Here is a 21,296-nt window from a genome sequence, read left to right as displayed (position 1 = left end):
AAATTAATCACATATAAACCTTCTCACCTAACAGTATCTTAGAAATCTGTTTTCTCTATTGGAAGTATTTTCCATTTGGCAAAAATTCAGTATGATTTCATTTGGAGTGTCTGAATATTAGAAACAATATTGTTTATGCCCGAGATTTCAAAATCTATATGTATGTATAGAAAGGGTTTGAACACAAATATGCATATGTGTTGATAGATATGTAATAACCATAGATTCCTCTGCACTCACGTGTACACACACACACACACACACACACACACACACACAAATAAGTTTACAAATTCTGTTGCTATTAGTCACCAAAGCCAAGGAGTAGGACTCCTTGGGAAAAGATCAGGTTTAGAATGAATAAGTCTACATGTACCAATATCTCCTGATTCTATTTAATTTTTTCCCAGATGGATCAGAAGAAAAAATGCAGGAGAGAACAGTCAATTGCAAAAACAAGTATATGTACAATGTTTTGACATTTATGTCCTAGGAGAAGGAAAGAAGAATGTTAATTAAAATGCACTTTCATCTCTAATCCATCTGAGACAAGGCTTATTCTGCAGGACGAAACAAACTACAAGGCCAAGCCCAATGAGGACTCAAGAGCAAATAGATGAGAGTGTAGAGGTCACTTTGTTCTGATGTCCACAGGTCACCTAGGGACTGGCCAGCTAAGAAATCTCCACTGAAACTCAGTGGGACTGGCCAAGGATGTATCTGCCCAGACTCCACTTTTATCCAGATGGGTAAGCCTTGATAATCTTCACGTCATCAACAGGACGGTCCTGAGCATTCGTCTCCACCATACCCACTCGATTCACCATCCCTATACCCTGACACACACGGCCAAAAATGGTATGCTTCCCATCAAGCCACTGGGTTGGGGCCAAGGTGACAAAGAACTGGCTGCCATTGGTGTCTGGCCCTGCATTGGCCATTGCAAGAATTCCAGCCCCTAAAAGAGAGAAAAGGAGAAAGAAAAAGCAGCAATGAACATCAGAGCTTCACAATGCAACTATTAAAGATTCCAGAAGTCATCGTTTTAATTCTGGTCTTCATTACATCTTGCTTAGACTCTCTTCAACCTTCTTCTACCTGCAAAATCCCCAGTTTTATTGGGCTATCTTAGACTACCTCCCTTCTTTCTCTTCTGGGTCCCCAATCCAAATCCATTCTTAGATGAGTAAGTACTTCTCAGGCAAATACATTCAAATTTCCTTTCATCAGACCTTCTGTCTTCTCTCAGGATAACTGACATATTACCCAGACTCCCCTCCTCACCACCCTACTTTAGCAAATCCTCTCTTATTCAACAAGTAGTTAGAGACCAAAACACCTCAGATCAGCTCTTCACATTACTCAGCAGGTCACAAGGAGATGCCTTTTCTCACATCTGCCATTTTCCTTTTGTGGCACCAGGGCTGAGCAGCTACCAGGCACCATGCTAATCTCCCAGTCACCTAGAGTGCCATCCAAAGGAAGAGCTTTTTAAATTTTGAAATCCTCTTCCCTGCCCGTGCTCTCTGGTCAGATTATACACACCTGTGAATTTCAACTCGGGGTGAAGTTCATCTTCAAACTGTTTACCATAGATAGATGCACCACCTCTGCCTGCCCAAGAAGAGAACAAATGAATTAACTGCACAACCTCACAATAGGAAAGGGACAATCTAAGGTCAGAGGACTTTCACTAGAAAGGAAAGGAGAAGTTAATGAGCAGTCCAAGCTTCTCCTCATAACTCCCCTAGACTTATTTAAAATTAAATTTTTAATTAAAATTTAAAATTAAGTCCAGTAAGGAAAAGAACCAAATACCATTGTAACACATACAAATCAGACTGCCACGGTGGATTCACTGAATATCATTTCTTGTTATTGAACACCATTATTAATGGCCTAGATGGTGGAATAAAAGGGAGCCTCATCACAGAGGGTTCAAGCCAAAGGAAAAACAGGCACAGAAGCACGCAGCCACAAAGAAGATAAGAATTAGTGTGACCTTCGGGGTGAAGTGGTAAGAATCAAATAAAATGAGGTTCAGGAGGCAGCATGTTTTGGGAAAGAAACAAGTTCACACAAGACAGCTAACAATATCAGCTAACATGACCACTGAAAAACCCTACTACTCCCATTTAGAGGTGAGGGAAACCAAATGTAGGGTGCAAGGTTGAGAAGATAAGGAAAGGTAAACTCTGAAAGCTCACTGCAACAAATGTTTGTACAAAAACCAATTACCAACAAAGCCAACGGTAAGATTTTACCTAATATAACTCTAGCCTAACATGGCTAAAATAGAAATAAATACCCTATCAAGTCAATCAGCCAGAAACATGTGTTGTGTGCTTATTGTGTTATAGAGCCTCACTGTTGTTCGGCCACTTCAGTCACGTCCGATTCTTTGGGACCCTATTTGAGGTTTTCTTCCTTCTCCAGCTCAATTTACAGATGAGGAAACTGAGGCAAACAGGGTTAAATGACTTGATCAGGGTCACACAATATCTGATATCTGAGGCCAGATCTGAATTCACAAAGAGCGAACTCCTGAATTTGAATTCCTGACTCTCTATCTATTATAATACCTGGCACTCTATCTATTGTACCACCTAGCTGCCCATATAGCCTCACACAAGGTCCTTCAGGGAGACATAATCTGTTGGTACTGTGCTTTCCCTAAAAAAGTCTGTGAAAGATGGAAGTGGAAAGGGGAAGGATCTTCTTTCTCCCTAGTCCCAGGCCACCCACAATCCATTAAGGCTTCAAAGAACCTTCTGTGGAAACAAGTGTTTCATAGTGCTTTTCTTTCTTTATTGACATCTTTTTAAAAAATATCACCTACATTTTTCAAAATGACCTCTCCCAATCCCAAAGAGCTAAGTGACAAAGCCTGACAAAAGAGCTCAGCAAAACTAACCACACATCAACCAAACTGACAGAAGATATATGGTTCCCCCACCCATAGTCCTCCTACCTCCACAGAGAAAGGGAGTGGGTGGGAAGAAGTGCATATTCACAGCTCCGCCAAGCCAACTTCGGTCGTTATCATTTCACAGTATTCACTTTGTTTGTTTTGTATTTCTTCTCAAAGAAACATTCTAACACCTAGTGTGTTGGACTTGGAGTCAGGAAGATCTCAATTCTAGTCTTATTTCTGATACTTCTTTTTAAGAGATTTTTTTAAAATTTATTTAAATATTTATTTTTAGTTTTCAACATTCACTTCCACAAGATTTTGAGTTCCAAACTTTTCCCCCATCTCGTCCCTCCCCCACCCCAAGACGGCATGCATTCTGAATACCCCTTCCCCTGATCTGCCCTCCCTTCTATCACCACCACCCCCTTCTCTTATCCCCTTCCCCTTCTATTTTCCTATAGGGCAGGATAGATTTCTATACCCCATTGCCTGTATATCTTATTTCCCAGTTGCATGTAAAAACTATTTTTAACATTTGGTTTGGATTTTTTGCTTTTTGGTAAGGCAATTGGGGTTAAGTGACTTGCCCAGGGTCACACAACTAGTAAGTGTCAACTAACATTTGTTTTTAAAACTTTGGGTTCCAAATTTTCTCCCTTCCTCCCTCCCCACCCACCCTCATTGAAAAGGCAAGCAACTCAATACAGGTTATACATGTATAGTCATGCAAAACACTTCCATAGTAGTCATGTGGTAAAAAACTAACTATATTTCCCTTTATCCTATCCTACCCCCTGTTTATTCTATTCTCTCATTTAACCCTGTCCCTCCTCAGAAGAGTTTGCACCTAATTACTCCCTCCCCTAATCTGCCCTCCCTTCTATCATTCCCCACCCCCTTTATCTCTTTCCCCCCTATTTTCCTGCAGGGTAAGATAGATTTGCTCTTCTCTCTTAATCCTCCTGCCAATGCCCCTTCCACTCTTCTGACTGCTAACGGACTGACCCCCTCCCCAACCCCACCTCTGTGGGAGGGAACCCAGAATCCCCTCTTCTCTTCTTCCCAAGGACAGCCCATTCTACGTCTACTACAGCCAGCATCATCAGAGGCCCTTTCTTTGAGCTTATTTCTCTTTCCTTTCCTCCCTTTCTCCACATACTCAAGACCACAACAGTCTATTTCTAGGGTTTATTTGCATAGGAAAAGTATATATACAAATTCAGAAATAATACACCAAGTTAAAAATTTTACATAAAAGACACTCCTCCAAGTTCCAGACTAGGTATCCCTCACCAAAGTTCTCCCAGCCTGGCCCTCTTGATTTCCCTCTGAACTAGGCATGGGACCATGAACTGACTCCCTCTTCCTGTTCCCAGATTAAGACATGGCATCTTCTTTCCTAGTCCTAATGTGCCTAAGCTGAGTCCAGAGAGCCCAGCAATTTGGGTTTTTTAATCCATTCTTCCAGTCCCATTAAGAAGCCTCCTCGCGGGCTTGGATGGCAAGCTTTGGACACTCCATAGTACTCATAGTACTATGATACCGATAGATGACTAGCTATCCTTGACCATGACACCAAGGGGCAAAGAAACACAAACAGGTGTTTCAGATAGTTCACCCTCAAAGTTCAGAACAGTCACCCCTATTCTTTACACAGCTCATTCACTTTCAAAGTTTCAACTACTGTCTCTACTTCCACAACTCTGAAATTTGTATCTCTAGGCTAGTTTGAAGGTGTCAGCTTTCCCATAGCACAGCTCACCTTAAGTGGTAAGTTGGGGGGTACAGTAGCACATAACTGAAATTACCCTCACTATCTTTTTTTTCAAACCAGCTCCACAACCCCACCTCCCTATTTTCCTATATCCCACTAGCATTTTCTCAGTCCCTCAGGTTCAAGTTTCATTTAGCCTTTAAGTTTTTTTCTCTCCTATACTCCCCATACACAACTAGTCACTGGTCCTTTCTATTCTTTCTTCACAAGCAACTTGTCTCTTTGCCTCCATCCTCAGTGCTACCCCCGCAGCAAGGAGAGAGCTAGGCTCTCCTAGCTAGCTCCCCTGCCTCAAGTTTCTCCCTCTTACTGCCCATCCCCAATTCACTACACACAACACTGCCAAATTAATCTTCTAAAACACCTCTTTTATCACACCACTCCTTTGACCCAGAACCTACAATAGCCTCCCAGCTTGAATCCAAAATCCTTAGTCTGGAAGTCAAAGGCCTCTATTAACTGCTTCAACGTTATCTTACACACACACACACACACGCGCACACACACACACACACACACACACACACACACACACACACACCATATGCTCCAGTCGCGCAAATGTTCCCCATGCATACCATGGTCCGTTCCGTCTCTGGGTCTTTGCTCCTGCTCTTACCCTGGCCTCCTTTTAACCCAAATTTTATTTCTTCAGTTCACAACTCATCTACTCTGTGAAGTCTCCTTCACAAGCTAAACCCCTAACATAACCTTTCCCTTACCATAAACTCCTTCAGCTCTCCTCTAAATAGAATTTATGCCATAATACTGGATATTTCTTTAGTAGGTCTCAGCTCCTCAGCTAGATTTTAAACTCCTTAAAGGCAGGAACCACTGCATCTATTTCTTTGGAATACCCTAGAGGACTGACCATAGTGTGACCATAGCTCACACTGCTATAGCATTTTAAGGTTTATAAACATCTTTCAACATAACCTTGTGAGGTTGGAAGTTTGGCCCAGAGGTGAAGTGACTTGCCTTTGGTCAAACAATAACTAGGTGTCAATGCTAGTCCAAATTTCTTGATTTCTAGTCTCATGTTCTTTCTACTACAACATGGTGCTTCAGTACTTAATTATATCCATTCAACAAACAAATTCATGGATGAACAACTTGTAAAAAGAAGACTGGATGGATGGAAGGTTTTGACAACAAAAAGGACTGACATCTTAAAAATTACCTGCATACAAGTGGCTACTGAAATCATTCAACACTCTGTGAAGGAATAAGTATAGAGAAGAGAGTAAAGGGGCAGCTAGGTAGTGCAGTGGATAGAGCTTCAGGCCTGAGTCAGGAGGACCTGATTTCAAATCTGGCCTCACATACTTACTAGCTGTGTGACCCTGAGCAAGTCACTTAACCCCAATTGGAAAAAAAAAAAAGAGAGAGAGAGAGAGTAAAGATTCCAGGACTAAGCCTTAAAGAATGTAAATGGGAAAGGGACAGAATGAAATGGAGATAAATCAATGGAACCAGAAAAGAAGCATTCAGAAAGATAGAAGACTTCCAGTTTATCCTCATTACAAATAATGCTTGCTGATAGTTTTAGATAATGATTAGTAAGATTAGGTGTGAAATAAGGAAGCCCACTGTCAACAAAATTATTCATTATTGTAATGGAAATCCTAGCCAACAGCAAAAAGAAAAAGAAACAGAAGGAATCAGAATGGGCAATGAGGTAATAAAACTATCTCTTTTTGCACATGATATGATATACTTGGAAAATCCCAAAGACTCAACTAAAAAGTCAGGTGAAACAATTAATAATTTTAGCAAAGTAGCAGGATATAAAGTAAATCCACATAAATCATCAGAATTCCCATATATCACAAACAAAACTCTGCAAGATGAGACAGTAAAAAAAAACCATTAAAAATAACTCTAGACCAGCACTTCTTAAACTGTGGGTCTGGGGTCTCGATTCATAGTTTAAGAAGGACTGAGGGGGTCAAGAGCGAAAAAAGTTGAAGAAGCCCTAATCTAGACAGTATAAAATACCTGGGAGTATACCTTCAAAACAAATCCAGGAACTACATAAACAAAATTATAAAAAAAGTTTTTTCATACAAACAAAATCAGATTTTTGGAGAAACATTAATTGTTCACAGGTAGGTAGTGTTAAGATAATTTAAAAATGACAATTTTAATCAAACTAATTTATATATTCAATGCCATCTCAATTAAATTACCCCCAAAAATTTTTTTACTGAATTAAGAAAAAAATAGAATTCATTTGGAAAAACAAAAAGTCAAGAAAATCAAAAGAAATAATGCAGGAAAAAAAGTAAAGGAAGGAGGCTTAGCAGTATCAGATCTTAAACTATATTATAAGGCAGTAATTATCAAAAGTATCTGGTACTGGCTAAGAAATATAAAGGTATATATATATATATATATATACACATACATATCAATAGAATAGAGTAGATATACAATTTACAGCAGCAAATAAACACAATAACCTTGTATTTGACAATTGTAAAGACTTAAGATTTTGGGATAAGAATTCATTATGTTTTGGGGCAGCAAGGTGGTACAGTAGATAAAGCTCCAGCCTTAGAGGAAGGAGGACCTGAGTACAAATTCGACCTCAGACATTTGCCCCTTACTAGCTGTGTGACCCTGGGCAAGTCACTTAACCCTGATTACCTCACCAAAAACAAAAAACAAACAAACAAACAAAAAAACCAAACAAACAAGAAGTCATTATTTGGTAAAAATTGTTGAGAAAACTATAAAGTAATATGGCAGAAACTGGACATAGACCAATATCTTATATGATTTACCAATATAAGATCAAAATAGATATATGACCTAGATATAAAGAGAGATTTTACAAGAAAATTAGAAGAACATGGAACATATTACTTATCATACTTATAGATAGGCAAACAATTTATGAACAAACAAGAGATAGAGAACAAAGTTAGGTGTAAAATGGTTAATTTCAATTATATTAAATTAAAAAGCTCCTGTACAAATAAAACAAACGTAGTCAAGATCAGAAGTAAAGCAGAAAATTAGGGGGAAATTTCATACACAGTTTATGAGATAAAGGTCTCATATCGCAAATATATAAAAAACTTTGTCAAATCTATAAGAATACAAGTTGTTCCCCAATTGACAAATGGTCAAAGGATATGAACAGGCAATTTTCCAATGAAGAAATCAAAACAACATGCAGGCATATGAAAAAATGCTCTAAATCATTATTGATTAGAGAAATGTAAATTAAAACAACCTTGAAATATCATTTTATACCTACCAGGTTGCCTAAAATGATCAAAGGGGAAAGTGACAAATGTTGGCAGGGATGTGGAAAAATTGGGACACTAATTCATTGCTGATGGAATTGTGAACTGATCCAACCATTTTGGAGAGCAATATGGAATCATACCCAAAGAGTTATTAAACTACCTATACCTTTTGACCCAGCAATATCACTACTTGGTCTGTTTCCAAAGATGATTAGGGAAAAAGTAAAAGAACCTACATGTTCTAAAATACAGTAGCCCTCTTGTGGTGGCAAAGAACTAAAAACTGCAGGGAGGCCCATCAATTGGGGAATGGCTGAACAAATTGTGGAAAATGATTATAATAGATGATAATAGCACTACTGTGCTATAAGAAATGATGAGCTCAATGATTTTAGAAAAACACAGAAAGACTTGCACGAAATAATAAACACCAAAATGAGTAAAACCAAGAGAACATTGTATACAGTAATATCAATACTGTTTTAAGAACTACTTTGAGAAAATAAGTTATTTTGACTATTATAAATATCCAAACGAACTACTATGGATATATGAAGATGCTATCTGCATCCAGAGAAATAACTGATAAATAGAAGTGAACAATTTTACATATACATATATATATATATACACACACACACACCTATTTGTGTCTAATGACACATCTAATGACATAGCATCTAATGACACATCTCTAGGGTGGGGGGGAGGGGAAGGAAAGAAAAAAGAAATTAGCATCATAATTTTATTGTATATTTGAACAGAATAGCAATTTGTATATAGTAGATTTGCAGTTTCGTGTGCAATCATCTTTTTTAATTGTACTATGTTATAAAAATGCTTTTTTTATTCCATAAATTAAAAATAAAAAAATAAAAATTTTAAAAAGAAAGACAGATTTGAAAAAGAACAGCCACGAACCTTAATGAAGGAGAGAATTTAAAGGAAGAAAGGGTAGGTCAATAAAGAGAAATTCAAAAACGTATAAAAACTGAGAAAAGATGATTGGTTTTAGCTAAAGAAAGCCACCACTGGCCTCTGAGAAAATAGTTCTGGTAGAATGGTGAGCAGACTAGTCAGGGAAGAGGTGGCAGGGTAGTACAAGCTAAGGTCACAGAGCTACAAAGGGTAAATGAAAAATGAGACAGTAAGGTATAAAAGAAAAATCTCCTACAAAAGGAAGGCAAATATATTTAAAAACCAAAGATCAAGAACAAGAAGGAGGGGAAAAGTAAAGATACTCAAGAGGGAAGGGATGAAGAGGGAACCAAGGCTTTCATGTCAAGCTGACCTGGGCTAGAAGCCATAATTCCTCACCACTGCCACCAACAAAGGGCTCCATATATTTCCAAGCCTCTCCTCCAAAAATTTCAATAGACTACACTGAACAGAACTAAGAGCAAGCCAAATAAGTTGCCACCTGGGTCAAAACAAAGGAGGGCATAATAAGGAACACTTTAACTTTCTTCTTATTAATGCACATACTTTTAGTGCCAGAAAATTCTACTACCCACAGCACTTAGGTATTTATTTTGTGACAATTCATATGTGTTATAGTGAATGCTGAAAGCTTCTAGTAGTCAGCAGCACATGAAAACTTATCTAGGGGGTCAGCTGGGTGGCACAGTGGATACAGCACCGGCGCTGCAGTCAGGAGGACTTGAGTTCAAATCCGGTCTCAGACCAAACACTTGACACTTACTAGCTACGTGAACCTGGGCAAGTCACTTAACCCCAATTGCCTTTAAAAAAAAAAAAAAGAAAGAAAGAAAGTAAGAAAGAAAGAAAACTTATCTAGGGCATACAAATGCCTGCTTGACTGTGGTCATGAAAATGTTTTTGTTTTTGGTTAGGTGGAGTATCTCATATGAGTCTGTTGTAATATTTTAAGTCTTTAGAGGACATACTACTACTTTTAGTCACAGCACTACTGGTGATTTTTCTTTCTTCTTCCCATTTGTTATGAGGACTACACCAAGAAAGTATATACAGTTCTCAAGTCAGATGAGTCAGCTATGGCTCTAGAGTAATTCTAAGGCACATATAGTATGGAGAGATCAGCCCCAGAAACAAAAAAACCTTTAAGGACCCGGAATAACAAACTGTTGCCTCCATGTAATATGATTAGTTTTGGCCATACCTGTTCCTGTAGGATCACCACCTTGGACCATGAAGTCTTTTATGATCCTATGAAATTTGGTGCCATTGTAGTAACCACGTCGAGCCAACTCTGCAAAGTTCTTACAGGTCTTGGGGGCATGTTTCCAATATAGCTCCAGCACAACGGTCCCCATGCTACAAGACGGAAGGATAGCAAGAGTTAAGATTACATTTCCAACAATTTGACGGTGGCTCAGATTCATATCTAGCATGTTGACAAAGCATGGGGAAAGTTGCTATTGGATCTCATGCTTGGCAAAAGAGTGGTTTCAATTCCCACTAACATAAAAAAAGCATACCTCACTTTGGTAAAGCAAACAGGCAAAATACCAAATAAGAGGAGATTCACAATTCTGATATATACACACAAACAAACATAAGATTTCCTCTCCAAAGATTCAGGAGAATGTGTATACATGTTTACTTTTGTGCATGTATATGGGCACATACATGTTTATGTGCACATAATTATACACACATAACGATAATCCAAGTAATTAAACTACTCAATTAACTGCATTTTCTTCCTGTACTCAATTCATAAGAGTGATGAGTAAAGGCTTTACACAGAGAGTTGGATTTGTACATTTTGAAAGATGAGCAGAATTCAGGTAAGAGGGTGGCCCAGAAGAGAAGGTTATGGATTTTCTCTCTTTTTTTATTTTTATATGAGGCAACTGGGGTTAACTGACTTGCCCAGGTTCACACAACTAGTAAGTATCAAGTGTGTGGTCTGAGATTGGATTTGAACTCAGGTCTTCCTGACTCCAGGGATGGTGCTATATCCACTGTGCCACTTAGCTGCCCCCCTCCCTTATTTTTTTAGTACTTTTTTTTTCAGGGTTATGGATTCTCAAAGGCCATACCAGTAGAGTCCAAGCTCTGGCAGGTTCAACCAAACCAAAAATTTTTCAAGTATGGTTCTAGTGGCAGACTGAAGACCCAACTCCATTACGTAGAGAGCATCACAGGTAGCCTGGCCATGAGACGATGAATTCTTTGGTCAAGGTGGCCCATTAGAAAAAGAAGAATACTGAATAGCCTTCAATCCTTTACTGCCTATCCTGTTTCTACAGGGATGACAGCAAAGTGGTAGAAAAGGGGTCAAAGGTACTAAGAACCACAGTTTCTAGACCACTGATAAACATCAATTTAACTGCTGACACTCTAAATGTAAAGTGCCTGTCCAGTAACCAAATGTACATATGACTGAACAACACAGATATCAAAGCTTGTGCCAGACACGAAAGGAGGAGAAAGAAATTGCAGATAAATGAAAGGATAGTTTAAGGGCTCCTAGGAGAGGCAAAATAAAAGGACAGAGTCGGTTGTATCATACTTCCAAAGGCAACAAGTACCTTCATTTCATAGAATATATAGTCCTCTCATCTTGCAGTGCTTATGATGAACACATGCAAAACAAGAAAAGAAAAGGGACAGAGACACCACCACCAAGGTGACTGAAATTTATGCAATGACATCTGCTGCGCAGGATGAAGGGACAGAGAAAAATGCTCAAGAGCCCAACAAGAGCTTCCAACACAAGGCAATACATATTTTAATGCTCGGTGACTTGAATGTAAAGATAGCCATAGGCATGACAACTAAAAATACGTTGGAAAACAAAGATTCGTGATTAAGAAATTAGAGAAGTCAAAGGCTTACAGACTACTCAAATGTATCAAGCCTATGTGACATGAAAAAGTGAACTGGAAATCACTAGTCTTGTACCTGCCTCACTCTCACCCTCACCACCACCACCACCACCACCACCATCACAAATTAGTATATCTCTACAGAAAAACATTATAGCAAAGGTCAAAATCAATATCAAATTATAAGAAATTTCCAAAATGAGAAGACACTCTGTGCAATCCTGAAAACTGATTGATTCAGATAAGTTGTTGATGCCTGTGAACTGAAGCTACTGATGAATGGAAGTGTGTATTTCATTGGATCACAGATTTAGAGCTAGATGGGATGTCCTGAAGTCATCTTGTTCAATTGGACTAGAGCCTAGAGAGAAAAAGAAATCAACTGCTCTATTAACATTGCCTACAAAAGTTTAAATAACGTAAAGCAATCAGCACAGTGATGAGGAAAAAAGAGCTCAGAAACCATTTCAGTCAGCAAATGCTTGGTCTTCTTGCCAAGTGGAGAGATAACGATAACCAAGGGCAACACCACTACAGATTCATTTGCAAAACCTGACAGAGGGGTACAATGTTAAATCATAAGCAGTACTGCCTCACAAAAAGTGAAGAGTGTAGAAGGGAAAATGAGTCTACAGAAAACTTGATGTGAGACTCAACTAGGTTATTTCACCCCAAGTACATTTCAAGATGAAAGTGAAGACAACAGACAAAAAACTTTCTATTACAAATGACGTAAATGATCATTAATGATTGAACCATCACATTTGGACTCATAACTTCAGTTCCAAATGCGTTATATGAGGAAGCAGAAGTCCACACAAATGCCTTTCTCCATCATCACAGGTCCCTAGAAGGTAGAGGCCTGAAACAATATTTATGGTAGCAAAATTTCACTTCCAGATCTCCTAATCCTAGTGCTTGAGTCACCATCTCCTGAGGCAAAAATCTCTCCTTTTCTTGATATCTTGCCCCATCCTTTCATCCTCATCCCTTCAATGTCTTCTGGGTCTCTCATCCACTGCTCGATTTTTAACAAACTCCACTTTCTTGTGCTTGCAGAATCCAGCTCTCCCCAGAAGACACTGAATACCTGGCCAAATTCTCCAGTGATGGCTGCTCAAAGAGCTGGCATACTCCTTGCTCCCCAATGTCACTTCCAGACCAATACCATTATTCAGGATTTTCTCATCCTTTGAGATTTACTCCATTCATCTCTATCATCTAGTCTAAATCCTCACTGTTGTGTTCTACTGACCTCCGATTCACTCTCCCTTCCTTCTAAATGAGTCCAGTCTCTAGCTCATACTCTCTCTCTCCAATCCAAACCCTGTTTTCATATTGGGAACTTCAATTCACACAATGATAACCTTTCAAAACCCACTAGTTTCCAAGTTCATTAACTTCAACATTCATACCTAAAGCCTCACTTTTCCCCAGCCACCAAAATGGAGAATCATACCTATGACTTCATCATTACCTATGACTGTGTTGCTTCCATGATTCAGAATTTCATAAATTCCCATCTCTGATGATAATCTGTCCTTCCATCTTTCCCTCTGCCTGACTCCTCCTAAACCTATTCTTCATTCTCACCACACCCTTTGATACCTTCATCCCTGCCTGTTCTCTCAGTCTAGCATTCCCTGCTATGGCCTCATTTTCTTCTCTTCGCAGTCTTCACCCTAAAGCTGACCAGTTCAACTCTACTCCCATGCCCTTGCCTTTTCCTATTGCTAATCACACTTAGGCAATCCCCAATCCTTGCAACTTTTCCATACCCACTCTTCAGCTCCTGAATACTCCAGCATGCCAAATGAGACCACTACAAATTCAGGCTAACAAATCTCAACTGGGTCTTCACTGCTGCCCAACAAAACAAATTCTTCCTGGACTGAATCTCAATCCCAATCCACTCAGTAGCTATTCTGAAACCTTTTCATCTTTCCTCAAGCTCCCAATGTCTTTGCCAATCCTCATGTCTTTGAGTCCTATTTTACAGACCAAAAAAGAGGCCATCCACAGTTAGATTCCTCTTCTCCCTTACTGCATACCTCAAATCCCTCTATATCTTTACCTATGCTTTCCCTCCTTTAGACCTATTTCTGAGGAAGATGTAGCTCTTTTCCCTACCAACCCTACCAACACCAACCCTTCTACCTATGCCCTGAAGCCCAGAGAGCCCAAAAGACAAATCTTTTTTTATCTTCAATCTCTATCTACTGGGTTTTCCTCCCATATTTCTACAGAGATTTATATTTGATTTACATATGAAATTCTCCCTTTTACTGCCAGACTCCCTAAAAAAAAAAAACTACACCTCATGCCCCCTGTCCCCACTTCAGTTTGGTCCCCAGCGGGTAGCTCTTTTCCATTCACAGAGGTTGTTGTTTGTCCTTCATTCTGGAAAAGAACCAAGACAACAGGAAGGTGATGCCAAGACCTGTAAGACTACTCTTTCTCAGTTTCCTTTGTTGATAATCACCATTCATGTGCCATACCAAACTACCAAAAAAATTATTTTATAGAGCTAGAAAAAATAATAACAAAATTCATCTGGAAGAACAAAAGGTCCAGAATACCAAGGTAATTAATGAAAAGAAATGCAAGGGGAAGGTGGCCTAGTCGTTTCAGATCTAAAACTATATTATAAAGCAGCAAACATCAAAACTACTTGGTACTGGCTAAGAAATAGAGCAGTGGATCAGTGGAATAGGTCAGGTACGTAAGACACAATAGTCAAGGACTATAGTAATCTACTGTTTGATAAACTCAAAGACTCCAGCTCCCAGGATAAAAACTCACTATTTGACAAAAACTGCTAAGAAAACTGGAAAACAGTATGGCAGAAACTAGGCATACATAGATCAACATCTTATACTGTATACTAAGATAAGGTCAAATGGGTACATGATTTAGACATAAAGGGTAATACTATGAGCAAATTAGGAGAGCAAGGAATAGTTTACCTGTCAGATCTATGGAGAATGGAAGAATTTATGACCAAACAAGAGATAAAGAACATCATGAAATGCAAAATGGATAATTTTGATTACATTAAATTGAAAAGTTTTCTGCACAAAGCCAATGCAACCCTAGATTAGAAGGAATACGGAAAGCTTGGGAAACAATTTTTACGGTGTGTCTCTAATAAAGGCCTCATTTCTAAAATACACTGAGAAGTGAGTCAAATTTATAATACAAGTCATCCCCCAATTGATAAAGCCATCTATAGTCATATGAAAAAATGCTCTAAATCACTATTGATTAGAGAAATGCAAATTAAAACAACTCTGAGGTTATCACATCACACCTATCAGATTGGCCAACATGACAAAACAGGAAAATGGTAAATGTTGGAGAAGATGTGGGAAAACTGGAACACTAATGCATTGTTGGTGGAGTTGTACACTAATCAATTTGGAACTATGCCTAAAGGGCTATAAAACTGTGCATACCCTTTGATCCACCAATACCACTTTTAGGTCTGTATCCCAAAGAGATCATAAAAAGGAGAAAAAGACCCACATGTACAAAAATATTTATGGAACCTTTTTTTGTGGTGGCAAAGAACTGGAAATTGAGAGGATGCCCATCAATTGGGGAATGGCTGAGCAAGTTGTGGTATATGAATGTGATGGAATACTATTGTGCTATAAGAAATGATAAACAGGCTGACTTCAGAAAAACCTGGAAAGACTTGTATGGTCTGATGCTGAGTAAAGTGAGCAGAACCAAGAGAACGTTGTACACAATAACAGCCACGCTGTGTGATGACTAATATTGATAAACTTAACCCTCTCTGGCAATACAAGGATCTAAGACATCTCCAGAGGCCTTGTGATGGAAAATGCTATCCACACCCAAAGAAAGAACCATGGAAGCTGAATTGTTATTTTTTTCTCTTCTGTTGAGTTTTTTTTCTGATGGTTCCTCCTATTGGTTTTAATTTCTACTTACAACATCACTAATGTGAAAATACGTTTAATATGAATGTAAATGTATAGCCTATATCAGACTGTGCGTTGTCTTGGGGAGGGGGGTGGGAAGGAAGGGGGAGAAAAATTTTAAACTCAAAAGCATATGGAAGTGATTATTGATAAATTAAAATAAATTAATAAAAATAAAATTAAAAAAAAAAGAAATGATGAGCAGGCAGATTTCAGAAAAACTACAAAAGACTCATGATGGAAAGTGCCATCCATGTTCAGAAAAAGAATTATGGAATATGAATGCAGATGGAAGCATACTACTTGCTCTCTCTTTTTTTTTTTTTTGTTTCTTCTTTCTCATGGTTTCTCCCATTGGTTCTAATTCTTCTTTACAACATGACTAATGTGAAAATATGTTTAATATAAAAAAAAAAGAAATGATGAGCAGGCGGGTTTCAGTAAAACCTCAAAAGATTTACTTGAACTGATACTAAATGATGGACTTAGCTCTTCTCAGCAATGCAAGCATCTAAGACAGCTCCAAAAGACTAAAGATAGAAAGTGCTATCCACATCCAGAGAAAGAATTATGCAGTCTGAATGCAGACCGAAACATATTATTTTCTCTCTCTTTTCTTTGTTTTTTCTTCTTGTGGTTTTTTCCTTTGGTTCAGATTCTTCTTTACAATGTGACTAATGTGGAAATACGTTTAAAAAGAAAATCACCATTCATTTCCCAGGCTTTTAGTGTAGGTATTCAGCAGGCTCAGTCCTGGGTCTTCTTATCTCAACCCACAGCCATAGAGATTATAAGTTCCCAGAAACAAATATCATCTCTACATAGATAATACCTAAATCTACATATCAGCCTCTAATCTCATTCACTTTCAACCTATAACTAGAAGTCTCTACCAGGATGTCCAGTTGTTATTGTTATTCAGTGGTATTTCAGTGGTGTTCAATTCTTTTGTCCAACCTTCATTTAGGGTTTTCTTGGCAGAGATATTGGAGTGGTTTGCCATTTCCTTCTCCAGCTCATTTTACAGATGAGGAAACTAAGGCAAACAGGGTTAAGTGACTTGCCCAGGGTCACACAGCTAGTAAGTGTCTGAGAATGGACTTAAACTCAGGAAGATGAAAATTCCTGACTCCAGGCCCAGCACTCTATCTATTGTACCTAGCTGCCCAGGAAGTGCAACATAGCCAAATGAAACTCATCATTTTCTCGCCAAAACCTGCTCCTCTTCCAAACTTTTCTATTTTTATTGGGGGTGCTACTACCATCCCAACCACTAATTGGTAAATCTTGGAGTCATTTATATTTGACACAGACTCTGGAAGCAGAGCACCTGAGTTCAAGTCTATATCAAGTGCCTATATCACTTAACCTCTCTGTGCCTCAGTTTCCTCATTTGTAAAAGAAGATTGGACTAGATGACCACTGAGGTCTCTTCCAGCTCTAACTCTGTAGTCCTATGATCCTTTCCCTCACCCCTCATATCAATCAGTTTCTAAGTCCTGCTGATTCTGCCTCCACAACGTCTTTCACATCTATCTCTCATCTCTCTTACAACCTTCAGGCCCTCCCTTATCACCTAGCTTCCTGAGGGTATGCCCTGTTTCCAGTCTCTCCCTTCTTCAATCTATCCTACACAAACAAGGCTGCTACAAGTATCTTCCTAAAATATAAGACTGACCATGTCACTTCCCTGCTCAAAAACTCCTGGGGTTCCCTTAAAGCCATCTATAATCATATGAAAAATTGCTCTAAATCTCTATTGATTAGAGAAATGCAAATCAAAATAACTCTGAGGTACCACATCACACCTATCAGATTGGCTAACATGACAAAACAAGAAAATGATAAATGTTGGAGAAGATGTGGGAAAATTACAACACTAATGCATTACTGGTGGAGTTGTGAACTGATCCACCATTCCTGAGACCAATATAAACAAAATAGAATCTATTTACCTTGGCATTTAATATCCTTCATACTACAGATTCCAACTTACTTTCCTGAACTTATTTCAAATTATTCTTTCTCAAACATTCTAAGTGCCAACAAAACTGGCCTACCTGCTGTCTCTCAAACTTAATGCTGTATCTCCTGTTTTCAAACAAACCATCCCCTATGCCTGGAACACCCTCCCTCTTCATCTCTACCTCTCAGAATCCTTGTCAACATTCAGGACTCAACCCAGCTGCCAACTCCTTCCCCTTCCTCAATTTTCCTTGTATTTTTTTGTGTACATGTTGTATCTCCCAGTAGATGCTCCTTAAAGGCAGGAACCTCACAGTGTCTTCTACACATAAGACATAAAAAATGCGTATGGTACACCGAACTGGACATTTCACTACAGAGGAAGACAAGAATAAGCAGCTGGACTAGACCAAGCACACACAAAGAAATCTGGGCTGGAAACAATATAACTTTGGAAGCACTGAAGGAGAAATTCAAGATACTTGGACATATGAAATTAGATATCTAGGTGTTTTTAAAAGGGGGAAATATGCTGCACGATGGAAATTGCAATGTTACAAAAAAAAAAGACACCGAAAAGGGCATCAATAACAAAAATCCATATGCCTACTTCATCATCTCTCCAAATGACATACACAAGGCTAAGAAAGTATTTTTGATTAAAAGATGAGCTGGAAACTACCAGACTTCAACAAACTATTTTCTTTTCTCTTTTAAAGACACTGGTTCTATCCAACTCACCCAATTAGTGCAGGAGCAACTAATGGGCTCAGTCCTACTCTGTTCAGCATGGTAACTTTCATCTGCTCCGTTTCCAACCTGGGCCAGTTTATCCCATCTTAGGCAATCTTGTTCACAGGAGTTCACTATATTAATGCTGAACTTAGTTTGGACACCCAACTGACTTAGCCCACTGCAGCTCACAACTCCTGAACTCAAGGGACCTACCATTCTTAGACTTCTCAATAACAGAAATTACATTTTCTACATCAGATCATACTTTCACAGCTACACAACGAATAGAAAAGTAGAGAGAAGACGAGTGTCCACAGTCTAACTGCTGATTATTTTTTTCACAAGTTTTATACAGTAGAGCAAAATGCTGCTTCTAAGACTCTCCTTCAACAAGAGGTTTCTCATACATCAACTGAGATCATGAATAGAAGTGGTATGCAATGGAAAAAGTGGTGTGTCTGGAGACAGAGAACCTGAGCACAAATCATAGTCCTGCCATACCCTACCTGTATTACTCTGGGTAATTCACTTAACCACTCTGGGCATCTCATCTATAAAATAAGGGAGTTAAACTAGATTACTTCTAACATTTTTTCCAACTCCAAATTTCTATGATCATATGATAAAATTTCTATAGATATAACCACAGACTTTGTATAACAAGTATAAAATAGTGAAACATCTGCCAAAGGGGGTTTGCCACTGCCGCGAGGAATATCCTAAGTGATCCAAATGAAAGACATTCCTTATAGATGGCAAGGTCTTCCAGAAGCTCCACTTTAAGAGTGACATCATGTTCATAGTTTCATACTAGAGAGATTCCTCAAACAGAATAAACATTTCAAAGCAATCTACCTAACAATCCATAGAAGAAAAAAATAAATGAAGACTGCCTGTTGTCTAAACCAGAGACGTCAAACTCCTAATGTTAATTTTTGGTTTTCTATGTCAATATGCAGCTAGACCTTGTTCTGAGTTTGACACCATCAGTCTAAACTGTGTCATAAAATTGGATATACAGTTTTTAGAGTTAGTACACCATCAGTACATTTATCTCAGATAGGCATTGCAAACGGACACTAAGCTGGGTCCAGAATCAAACAGAAAGAAGAAAATGAGCTAGATTGTATTTGGAGAAATTGTGCAGTGCTTCCAAGGGGAGCATTTACTCCCTGAGGCAAAAACTCATCTTTTTAATAGTAATAGTCTTCTGGTGATACAATACAGCTGCTGATCATAGCACACCACGATCTCCAAAGAATCAAAATTGGGGGAAACCTAAAGGATATTGTAAAGACATATGACAAACAGAAATAGGCTGCAGCATATTACCAATAAAGAAGAGATGTAAAAGACATCCTGCAGGAATTATATAACTGGTAAAGGCGGTGGGCCTGTAACACTGGGAAAGCAAGGGGACAGCCCATGTGCTCCACTGGTACCCACAAAATGTCAAACGACCTACGAAGAAGTCTCCCCTATGCTAGAAATAATTCTCTTTGTAAGATTTACAGCACACAAACAAGAATCGTACAGAATGAAGTGTGGACCGCACATGGATTGCAATTCCTGCCCCCCTCCCCAGGAAGTCTCCACAAAGAGGACAGCAGATGCATTTACAGAATATGAGGCTTATTTACACTGCTAATGTGGCTTCCACCCTCAGATCCTCATAAACTAGCACAGTCAGTAAGGACGTTAGAGATGAGCTAGTTCAATCCTCCCATTTTACAAAGGAATCTACCCTTTTGTAAAAAAAAAAAAAATTACATGACTAATCCATTTAGTGGCAAAGCCACAAGTTATTAGTCTAGCCTCTCGACCTCGTCTTGCTTTTTCCACATTTCTTAAGAGGCTTTCTATATACAAGGTGTTGTGCTTTCCTTTGAATGACTGTCGTTATCCTGAGGCTGAAAAATCCCACTCTGACAAGCCCCTGCAGGGCCTCTTGAGGTGACAACAGGGCGGCTGCGCACGGCGGTGCTCCCCACACTGCCTCCTGTAAGGCGGGGCCAGACTTTGGACGGCCTTAAATGCCACCTTGAGAGGTCGGACTTTTACTCCGGGGGCAGTGAGAGTCACTGAAGGTTTTTAGGCAAGGGGATGACCTGATTTTTACGGCCTTCAGTACCCCTAGCGTGGCCTCGGAGGCGGGTGGTGGCTGCCGGGAGCGCAGAGCCCATAATGCCTGGGAGAGGCCAGTCCGACCTCCCCCGGCCTCCTCCTGCTCTCGTGACACACACGCACACACACACACAGAGTCTCACCTGGTCTCCAGAAAGACGTTAGGGGGCTGCCAGGAATCTGGCGGCACTGCAGCCATGGTAAAGCCCGCTTAGCCTCTGCTTCCGGCACAGGGTCTACGGGGGACTCGCCGCCAAAGAGCACACTTCCGGTTTCCACAGCGAGAGCACCGGGTACCGGAGAGGAACAGGCGGAGTCCTGTGTAAACTATGCTTGTTACCAAGGTCCCGGAATGCTACCCTACTCTTTTTAGTGCTCTGATTGGTTCAAGTGTGCGTGGGAGGTGGAACCTTTCAGGAAATTTGTGCGTCTATTAGTTGCTTTTCCTCATCACTCAGTCGTTCTGTCCAATGATTCAACAGCTCTCCTTTCTCCTCCCCCTCCCACCTTCTCCTCCCTCATTCCCCCTCCCGCCCCGCACTCAAGGAGTGGCAGGCTGACAAAGAAATCCTGGGGGTCTTTTTCTGCCATTTTCGTCCCCTGCTTTCTATTCTCCTTTTCTTTTCATTCTGTGAGCTTCTCCAGGGCAGCTCCCCTGCTTTTAATCTAGGACATAGTAAATGTTCAATAAATGTTTGTTTAGCTAAACTGAGTAAAAGTCAGAGGAAGGAAAAAAGAAGGGAAGGAAAAGATGGGGAAAGAAAG

General features: G+C 39.4%; 1 protein-coding gene across 1 annotated transcript; it reads right to left on the bottom strand.

Moving 5' to 3' along the window:
* Positions 1-373: 373 nt before the first annotated feature.
* On the bottom strand, positions 374-20,850 carry LOC114040344 (peptidyl-prolyl cis-trans isomerase-like 1). The gene is made up of 4 exons (XM_027858421.1): positions 20,675-20,850; positions 10,086-10,240; positions 1,546-1,614; positions 374-958 (listed from the first exon to the last, which is right to left on the bottom strand). The coding sequence occupies exons 1-4, from the start codon at positions 20,728-20,730 to the stop codon at positions 738-740; spliced, it is 501 nt and encodes a 166-aa protein (XP_027714222.1). The 5' UTR covers positions 20,731-20,850; the 3' UTR covers positions 374-737.
* Between the last annotated feature and the right edge of the window lie 446 nt (positions 20,851-21,296).

The sequence above is a fragment of the Vombatus ursinus genome, unplaced genomic scaffold (assembly GCF_900497805.2).
Source record: "Vombatus ursinus unplaced genomic scaffold, bare-nosed wombat genome assembly UNPS02012971.1, whole genome shotgun sequence".
NCBI lineage: Eukaryota > Metazoa > Chordata > Mammalia > Diprotodontia > Vombatidae > Vombatus > Vombatus ursinus.
The sequence above is the reverse complement of the archived record's forward strand: the minus strand, read 5'-3'. Positions and strand labels throughout refer to the sequence as shown.

Bases quoted from the DNA above. Each gene is read 5' to 3' on its own strand.
- LOC114040344 (XM_027858421.1), bottom strand. From the start codon at position 20,730: ATGGCTGCAGTGCCGCCAGATTCCTGGCAGCCCCCTAACGTCTTTCTG. The intron at 10,241-20,674 runs GTGAGACTCTGT...TCCGTCTTGTAG, and splicing joins AACGTCTTTCTGGAGACCAG to CATGGGGACCGTTGTGCTGG. The intron at 959-1,545 runs GTGTGTATAATC...TCTCTCTTTTAG, and splicing joins CCCCGAGTTGAAATTCACAG to GGGCTGGAATTCTTGCAATG.